Source organism: Propithecus coquereli, unplaced genomic scaffold, assembly GCF_000956105.1.
Source record: "Propithecus coquereli isolate 6110/MARCELLA unplaced genomic scaffold, Pcoq_1.0 Scaffold434, whole genome shotgun sequence".
Classification (NCBI taxonomy): Eukaryota; Metazoa; Chordata; class Mammalia; order Primates; family Indriidae; genus Propithecus; species Propithecus coquereli.
In genome coordinates, this window is record NW_012150108.1 from 1,522,550 (window position 1) to 1,532,317 (window position 9,768).

Here is a 9,768-nt window from a genome sequence, read left to right on the forward strand (position 1 = left end):
CTCACACACACCCACACTCACACACACTCACACTCACACACACTCATACACCCACACTCGCACTCACACACACATCCACACTCACACACACACTCACACACTCACACACACACCCACACTCACACACACTCATACACTCACATTCACTCATACACTCACACACCCACACTCACACACACTCACACCCACACCCACACTCACACACACACTCATACACTCACACTCACACCCACACTCACACACACTCATACACCCACACTCGCACTCACACACACACACACACTCACACACACACACATTCACACACACTCACACCCACACTCACACACACTCACACCCACACTCACACACACACACCCCACACTAACACACACACACTCACACACGCACATTCACACACCTGCATTGGCAGACAGTGGACAGCAGGAAACTGTACCCTCTGGAGCCAGAAGTCTCCAGCCCAGTCTCTGGGTCCTCACTTTCTAGCTCGTGTCCTACACAAGGTTGTGAGTGAGCTACACAAGGTCACTGAGCCTCACTTTCCCCCTCCGTAAAATGGGAGGATAGGACTCGCTGAGGAGAGGGCCACGCGTGTGAGCCTCGCACGTGAGCGCTGAAGTCTCTGCAAGGTGGGAGCCAGCCCTCACGAACACAAGCCACGGCGGCTGGACCTGGAGCAGGTGGGCGGCGTGGTCCCTGACGCACAGGGAGCACCACAACCCCCACCCACCACTCAGAAAACAAGCGCCTCCCTCCAATGCCTAGATCGGAGCACTCTGCTCCCGTCTGCCCAAGTATTTCCACAATCCCCTGGCATCAAGGGACGGGGTGGGGTGGCTTCATCGAGGCAGCGTGTCAGCAGGGGACAAAGGGTTCCCCTTAGCTTGGAGCACCCGAGACGGAAGTGCCAGGGCCCAGGGAAGCAGCCCCCACTCCACCCCCCAGCAGCAGCAACAAAGCTGCGACCACACACAGGCAGCCGAGGTGACAGCCCTGCCCACCGTCTTGGACTGTCTGGGAGGGGTCGGGGTGAAGCCACAGTCCAGCACACAGCAGGTGTGTCACCAGAGCCCAGAGAGAGAAATGCGGGGTGCCCGGGGGTGTCATCAGTCAGGGACAGAAAGAGGCTATCAGTGGGCTGAGGCGCTGTCCACGGAACGTTTTTATCGGTGACCAGGTAGGGTCAGAGCTGTGCCGACAAGCGAATCCCTAGGAGGAGAGCACGCGGAGCCAGCAGGTCTGGAAAGGCGATTCTGAGGCTAATTTCACCCTGGGCAAGTGGAAGGTCCATAGCAACCGCCGAGAAAGGGCAGGAGTCGCCCAGGCTGAGCAGCATCTCCTGCGGGAGTGAGACCCCAGGGCTCAACCAGCTCTGGGTCCGCAGCAGCGAGCCTAGAGTGGGAGCCGCAGCCGCCCCGGCGGCAAGTGAGGGGGAGACCACGCCAACGGCACGTCTGGTGACCTGGGCGAGGAAACAGGCTGGGGCAGGTCCCCATGGCCAAGCACTGCAGCCAGACACAGGGCACACACTGGCACAGGCCACAGCGCGGGGAGGAGCACAGCCGTGGAACCAAGGGGCTGGGGACCCTGGGCGTGGCTGCACGACCAATGTGGCAGAGGAGGACAGGCACCTGTGCTCTGGGAGGGAGGATCAGATGACCCCTGGGGCTCTTCTTGGGGTTTCCAGGGACCAATCCAGGAGGCTCCCTGCTCTCTCGCACCTCCCCAGCCACAGCTGCTTGGCCACGAGGAGAAGAATCCACCCTGGCTCTGAGTCCGCAAGGAGGAGGCTCATTCCACAGCCGAGGAGCCCTCAGCAGGGCAGTGCTGTGGGGCGGAGCTCCCGGCCCACTGTCCCCTCTCCTCTTGCCCTCAGTGTTGATCGGCGTGGGCACCGAGACCTTCCTCCGGGGGCAGTTCCGAAGCCTGGCTTTCTATCTGCTGTGAGTATGTGCACGGGCCACTCCCTGCCGCGAGTTCTGCTCCAGCTCCCCCTCCGTCTGTCTACTAGTCTAGCCCAGAGCAGCCCCCTCCCCACGGCTATTCCATCCTGTCCCGGAGGTGGAAAAAGTCAAGGGGGCTTCTAGGATAGCTCCTGATTGGGGCAGACCATCCCCTAAACCCACCATTTGTCCTTAAATCCACCGACCGACCCATTCATCCACCCGTCCACTTATCCATCCACCCACCCATCCATTTACCAACCCACTCACCCACCCACCCATCCACCCATCCATCCATTCATTCATCCATTAACTCAACTACTCACTCACTCACCCACCCACCCATACATCCATGCATCTCAGTAGTTTCTTTATTCAGCAAATATTAACTGAGCTCTTGTTTTAGACAGAGGAAAATCAGGTCAAGGGAATACATATTTAAGCTTCTCTACATGCCAAGCACAGTTAAATGTCATATTTACATTATGCCATTTGACGCACATCACCACAGGAGAAGTGCACACTGGCCTGGTTTTGCAGGGAGAAAATCCAGAGGGAGGGAGCAGGCAGCCCACATCACATCACGGAGCTCAGAGCAGCAGAGCTCAGACTTGCAGCCAGGCCCCTGCCATTCCCCAGGCAAGGTCCTCTCTTCTCCACCCCCAGCGGCCTCTGCAAACACCCCTGGAGGGACGGAGATCACTGGTGTCCCAGGGGGTGAGGAAAGACCCAGCGTCTCTGCAGCCCCATCCTGAGGGGCTGCCAGTGGTTTCTTCCTGATTATGCAGGAAGCTAAGCGTTCCAGCCCCCCAGGTGCCGAAAGGGTTACTGAGCCCAGAAGTGGTGGGTGACGATGGCAATGATTGGTCCAGGTCTGCCTGCTCTGCCTCCCTCTGCAGGCTCCACCCACACCCTCCTCTGCTTGCCTGTCTTCCACCTTCCCTCCCCTGCCTGCCTGGGCAGGTTCTTTGCTGTGCTTAGTGGCTCCCAGCCACGGCCCCCTCTGAGCCATTTCCACCCTGCCGTCTGGACACTCCAACAACTTCCAACGGCTCCGGCTCCCCCCTCCAGTCCACACTGTGCCATTTCTGGCCCCCGCCTTACCTCTCACCCATTTACGCCTGGACTTCTCGCTCTCCCACAGAGAGAGAAAGAGAAAGCTGAGATTAAGTACTAAATGGTCACAGAGGGGAGAGAGATGACAACTAGCATTTATATAATCACTATGTACCAAGCGTGGTCCCACGGGCTTTACAAATATCAACTCAATTCTTGTAACCATTTTATTGCTGAAGCACTAGGACAACCTCAGTTTACAGACGAGGCAACTAAGGCATGGCATGGCCAAGCCTCGTGCCCGTGTCCGCACAGCTGGCCGGTAAACGGCAACACCTGTGGCTCCGAGGCAACCCTGGCACGGAGCCACCTTGCCCTGGACCTCAGCATGTACCCCCGTGCGCTCATGGCCAAGCACATTTATGGAGCACTGAGCCCAGGCTGGGCCCGGCTACACAGAGGGAGAGCACAGCCCGGCGGCTCCGGCCATGCGGTGCAGCGCAGGAAGCAAGAGGTCACCAGGCAGACTGTGAGGGAAAGGGGAGGCCTTCCGAAATGAGCAGGGGTCTGCTTTGTGCCCCAGGACCCTGTGCAGAGACGCTGCGGCACCTGATAACTTCCCGTGTGGTCGGGGAAATATGGAAGTCCATGAAGGGATTTAAAAGGCGTGCTGAGAAATGTCATAAGCCAGCGAGAGCCTCCAAAAACACATATGGAAGCCCCATTCCCAAAGACTCTGATGTACGAAGTCTAGGGGTGGCCCAGAAATCTGCGTCACGTATTCCCCAGCAGATTCTGATTGGACGGTTTCCAGACCCCACTGGGAGCAGGAGGAGGCTTCGAGGCCCTCTGGGTCGGGAGGAACAGGGTCGGATTCGGGCGTGCGAGGGCGGCCAGGCATGCCAGAGTGGACGAGCGAGGGCGGCCAGGCATGCCAGAGTGGACGAGCGGGAGACAGGGCGGGGTCAGCGAGACCCAGGGGAGCTGGTGCCCCATCCGGGGGCAGGGCCTGAACCCGGGCAATGCCGGTGAGGCCAGAGAGGATGGGTGTGGTTCCAAAGGCACTGAAGGGGTACGATCAGCGGTCCTGGCGACTGGACGATGGGAAAAGCGGGAGAAGGAAGAGCAAGGAACAGGTCCCTATTTAATGCTGGAACCCCAGGCGGTGGGTGTGAGTCCCGTGGCCAGCAGGTAGAAGGACGCACCAGCTGGTGTCCGCACAGGGTGCCGGGTGAGGCCCATCCCTGCTGCTGCCCACGGCTTCCTCCTCGCCTGTCTCCGAGCCCTGGCCCTCACCCCCTCCAGCGTGTGGCCCGGCCCAGGTCAGGCCCCCGCATCCAGACAGCCCCTGGTGAATGTGGTCTGGGTGACACGATTAGGTCAAAACAGCCCAGGTCAGACTGCTGGCCGTAGACGCTCAGGAGGCCAAGGTGCTGCGAGAAGACAGCCCTGGGGAGAGCGAATGGGGCGTCGGAAGTGCCAGCCTCGCTCACCTGCCTCCACCTGCAGCTTTACAGGAGCCGCCGTCTCCGTGTGCGAAGGGGCCTACTTTGTGGCTCAGCTGCTGGCCATCTGCTTCCAGTAAGTAGCCTCCAGAGAGGCCCCTCCACCGCCGCCACCCCAGACGCTCTGCCCGAGAGGCCATGACGGGGGGCGTCCTGCTCCTGAAGCTACCGTGGGCAGGCCCCCCTCCATGGAACAGTGAGCCCCGGCCTAGAGCCGGGCTCAGGCCCGTGAGGCTCAGTCACCTCCTTTGTCCTGCTCCCAACCGAGGCAACCAGCTGAGCCTTCACTCACGGCCTGCTCCTGCCCAGAACCCCCCAGCAAAGTCCAGCTCCCCTCTCCCCAGGAACAGCCGTCCCCTGGGCCCCGGTGTCCACGCCACCCACCATGGGGTGAGGACCCTGCGCAAGGCCCGGCTTGGAGTGAGCACAGCAGGGTTTGGGAACTGGCTCTGCCTCTTGCTAGGACCCAGGGGCAAGTCAGGGGCTGCAAGCCCCCATCCCCATTTGCGGGGGCAGGAGGGCAGACTTGGCAGGACCCCCTGAGGCCACGTGGCCACAGAGGCCCCTCTGCTGCCCAGCCGACGCTCGGTCTGTGGATGCCGTCGTGCGTGGGACCAAGGGCTGGGGCCACAGACCACCACTTTCAAAAGAGGAGAGTGCCTGCCTTCAGATCCATCGTCTTCACCCTCTGACTTGGCCTGGAGCAGAGGCCCTGCGCAGGCTAGCTTTAGGGGAGCAGCGGGCCCCGAGCTCTCATAACTCAGAGCCTAGATGGCCAGGTCCCCAGGTGGGACCCCGGAGACAGCCAGGCCTCAAATCCGGCTGTTCTGGAAAGCAAGGCCACTGGCCGCCTCCCAGGCTCACCAGCCCCAAGACAGTAGCCTTTCCCTTCTCTGCTGAATGTCACTGCCAAAGGGTCCTTGAAACTTCCATGGGGTGGGGGGCTGGGGCAGGGGAGGAAGGAATCCTGTAAAGGGGAATTTTACCTCCTCAGGACTCCAACACACACACACACACACACACACACACACACACACACACACACACACACGACCGCCAGGGGGTGCAAGTGAGCCACGGCAGCCCAGGCCCCTGCGTGTGGGAGGGCGGTGCTCCGGCCGCTGCTCCCCTAAAGCTAGTGGGCCCAAGGCCTCTGCTCCAGGCCAAGTCAGAGGGTGAAGACGATGGATCTAAAGGCAGGCACTCTCCTCTTTGAACCCTGGAGGCAGCGCCCCTGAAGAAACCTGCTCAACACGAGGCCTCTGCCAGGGCCAGGTGCGGTCCCCACGTGAGTTAGGGCGGTGCTGTCCCATGCCTAGGCAAGGCTCCGTGAGCAGGGCGCAGCTGGATTCCAGCCTGCTCACCCCCCTGGCCAGGCCCCTTCTGCAGTGCGCTACCTGCGCGACTGTCCCAGCTGGGCGGCTCCCATACCGCACACCTTCCCTGCTCACTGTGGACTTCCCGGTGAGCCCCAGCCTCCCGCTCTCCTTCTCACTGGCTCTCGTAGCCTCCTGAGAGCATTTACCTTCCTCCCCTGCTGACCAGAAAGACAGGGCTGCACTGTCTTTCAGAAAAACTCTGGCCCCTCTGGAGGGACTCAGACAAGGCCCCTGACCGTGGAGTCCTTCAGGACTCCAGCCCCCGCAGGGTGCTCGGCCACGGCCACTGCAGAGAGCACGCCACAGCAGGGAGCAGGGCCCAGCCCCCCGCGTCCCCAGCCTCCCACGTCTCTGGTGTTCTTCTGGGCTGTGTCCTGCTCACCCTGGACTCCCACCCGGCAGGTGTCAGCCAGGGTCCCTGGCCGACAGAGCAAGGGAGAAGGCCCACTGGCTGGGCTGCTTCCAGAAGTTCCTGGCCTACATGCTGCTGTCGGTGGCCTGCTTCCTCCACCCTGTCCTGGTCTGGCACGTGACCATCCCAGGTAGGACCATGGGGCAGGGCAGGGGCAGGGTAGTCAGGCATGCGGCCCCCGCCACAGCTGGGCTCTGAGCAGGAGGGTCTGAGCCCCTCATAGTCCTGCTGCTCCGATGCTAGCCCCCAGCCCCCACCAGCCCCACGGCCCTCTCTGACCGGGAGTGTGAGCGCGAGGAACTGTCCGACATCCTCCATGCTGACCGACCGCAGGAGGGTCGGGAGAGGTGCATCCTTCCTTCGCACAGCCGTCCAGAGCCTGTGCCCGCAAAGGGGACCCGGCCTTTCCTCCCCTGACCGCGTGTGATCCGGGCTGTCCGAAGGTACAGGATGGTCCCTTCCCTGTCCAAAGCCTCCTGTCTCTTCCCAGTGCCTGCCCATGCAGGTCCAAACTCCTGAGCCAGGCTTGAAGGGCACCTATGGTGGGACCCAAAAGACTTCACGGCCTCGTCTCCGGCTTCTAGCCCGCCCGGCGTCCCCTGCTGCCCGGCCCGGTTTCTGGTTGCAGAACCCGGGATTCACTGCTCCGACCTCTTTGGTTTTGTCCATGACCTTTTCTGCTAGTATCTTCGGGTTCCCTCCTTCCTGTCTCTAAAAACTGTGCCTCTCATCATGAACCCGTCTGAAACGCTGGGAGCCAACCCTCCAGGGAGCTGCATCCTTCCTGCGGTCTCCCAGCGTCCCTGTCCTGACTCCCGAGGAGGACTCGGCACTGACCCGCCAGAGCACGGCGAGGCCCCCGCTGCTCAGACAGCCACACACCCGGGAGGCTCTGGCCCCGGCAGGCGCTCACAGCCACCTTCTCCACCTGCTCTGGACGGGGCTGTGCTCCCAGCAGAGCTCGGGTCTCAGGCTGGAGACCGCAGCGTCCTCTGTGGCCGTGGGGGGCCAGGAGGGAGCCCCACACAACACCCTCCCCTCCCAAAGAGACACGCGTTTTCCTCTGAGTTTACTGGCCGAGAGCTGGGGAGGCTGAAATGAGAAGGGAGCCCCCCGCCCCGTTTCTGGGAGTGAAAGGGAGCCAGGTCAGCAGTCAGAGCCCGGTATCCAGTAGCGTCCCGACTGCTGAGGGCAGCATGGGTCTAGCCCAAAGCGCTGTCCCGAGACGGAGGCTGAGCCTGGTGACAGGAGTCCAGGTGGACGGTCAACAAGAAGGCTGAGGGCTGAGGGGTCAGAAGAAGGTCTTGAGGCCCAGATGGAGCCTTCCCTTGATTTCCGAACGGGGGGCTCCCTGGCTGCACGGCACTGGCCCTACTCACATCCCTCCACCAGGGTCAGGCCTGGCCCCCCAGTTTGCCATGGGGTGTAAGGACACGCAAGGTGTGAGGGCCAGAGCCACGGGGCCAGGGAGCACGACCGCACAGCGCCGGGACACGGGGGCACAACGGGCCAGACGGCCCCTCGCGTCCTCCGCAGCACGTCCGGCATCCTGACCCCGGCTCCCTTGCAGGCTCCATGCTCGTCGCCACCGGCCTGGCCTACTTCCTGCTGAGCAAGCGGAGGAGGAGCAAAGCTGGGCCCGAGGCGCCAGCCCCCCCGGAGCAGTACACCGACCCCTCCGGCAGCGCCGTGAGTACCACCGGCTCCGGCGACACCGAGCAAACCTACACCTTCCACGGGGCCCTCAAGGAGGGGCCCAGCTCCCTCTTCATCCACATGAAGAGCATCCTGAAGGGGGCCAAGAAGCCTGCCGCCCGCCCGCCCCCGGACGCCCTGATGGAGCTGAGTCTGCAGCCGGCCGACCCCCTGGCCAAGAAGAAGCAGGTGCACTTTGAAGACAACGTGGTCCGAATCGTCCCGTCCCTCTCCGAAGGCCCGGACGAGGGGGACGGCGAGGCAGAGGAGGCCGCCTCCGACACCACCCCCATCATCCCTCCCGCCCGGGCCCCGCTCCTCCTGTCTTCTCTCACGGCCACCGGCCTGTTCTGAGCTGCGGGCTCCGGCGGGGGACGCTTGCTGAGGGGTCTGCAGAGACCGGTGATCCTGCCTGGAGATTCCTGATGTCCTCGGGCCCTCCGGGGAGCTCAGGGTCTCTGCAGGTCGGGTCCTGATGGGGTGACCAGACATCCCGAGGCGGCTGGGCCATCAGGAGCTGTGACAGGCCAGCAGTTGGCAGAGGGAGGCACAGACAGCGCCACCAGCTCAGGCTGCCCGCTCCTGGCCACGGGCGGGGAAATCCTTGTACCTTCCCCAAAAGACCATCACTCCCACTTCACACAGGCTGCAGGTGCCGCCGCTTCAGCCCCAGAAGGGAGAAGAGCCTCACTCCTGACCCAGGGCCCGGCACTCAGCGAGGCCCCTGTGGTCCACCCGTCTCTGAGGCAACAACCCAGCTCCAAAGGCCCAGGGCTGCGGGGGCAGCTGAAGCCTCTCGAAGGCTGGACTCGGACCCGGGGAGACTACGTGGGGTAGCGGGGGAGGGAGCGGCCGGGCAGCAGGCCACATTCCCTGCGTGCTCTGGGGCTGGGGCTGGCATGCAGGAGTTTCAGGGCTGCTCAGGGAAACAATGCCACTCTGTGCTCACGGCGGGGAAAGGGGAAAGCGTGGCTGGGGGCTCCCTGTGTCCACGCCACATGGGCCTGTCCCAGATGCCAAGTAGATGATGCAAACTGAATGCCTATGACGATCTTCAGCCCCGAATGCCAGGGCAGTGAAGGCAGTGGGTGCCCACCGTGTGCAGGACCAGGGGCGGTGACCTGGAGGGTCATCCACCACAGAGAAGGCGCCCTGCCACACATAAGCACCTGGTAACAGAATATTTGGTAAATATTATAAAAGTTTGTTCAAAATGGGAAGGAGGGGCAGAGGCAGGAAGAAGGGCAGGCAGGAGGAAAGTGGGCAGGAAGGCAGGTTCTCCACCATGGGGCTACAGAAGTGACAGTTAACCCAGAAAGAACAAAGAAATTTGAATCACGTATGCCTTTGAAAGGATTTGCAATATAGTTTTTACTTCTAGAAAGTGCCCTTGGTCTGTAAGACTGTTGCCAGGAGGAGCAGACACTTCCTCCCGGGCCAGTGCGGCGCTGGGCGACCGGACGGAAGAGTCCCGCCGCTCCCGGGCCGAGCGAGCTGCCGCCTGCGCTCTCTGGAAGGAGCTTAGACCACGCTCCACAGTTTAGATGAGACACTTGTATCTGTCCTGGACACTTTTCAATGTCCCTTACAGGCCATTTTGCGAAGGTTATGGAAATAACAGCCAACCAGAAGTTGGCATCGGTCTGGTGCCTAAATTCAGCAGGTGTTCTCGACAAGCAGGGCTCGTCCCGCAGGAACCCAGCTCTTCTCTCAAATCAAATGACAAATGGCCAACAAACACATCCCCACAGGCCCTCAATGGTGACAGCTATGGAGCT

At 61.9% G+C, this 9,768-nt stretch overlaps 1 protein-coding gene across 1 annotated transcript in view; it reads left to right on the forward strand.

The window, feature by feature from the left end:
- TMEM72 (transmembrane protein 72) overlaps nt 1-8,412 on the forward strand; it is a 24,724-nt gene extending 16,312 nt beyond the window's left edge. Inside the window, exons 2-5 of the mRNA XM_012653909.1 lie at nt 1,877-1,943; nt 4,509-4,580; nt 6,286-6,425; nt 7,866-8,412. Coding sequence (XP_012509363.1) covers nt 1,877-1,943; nt 4,509-4,580; nt 6,286-6,425; nt 7,866-8,344 — 758 coding nt within the window. The 3' untranslated portion in view covers nt 8,345-8,412. The remainder of the gene's footprint in view (nt 1-1,876; nt 1,944-4,508; nt 4,581-6,285; nt 6,426-7,865) is intronic.
- The last annotated feature ends 1,356 nt before the right edge of the window (nt 8,413-9,768 follow it).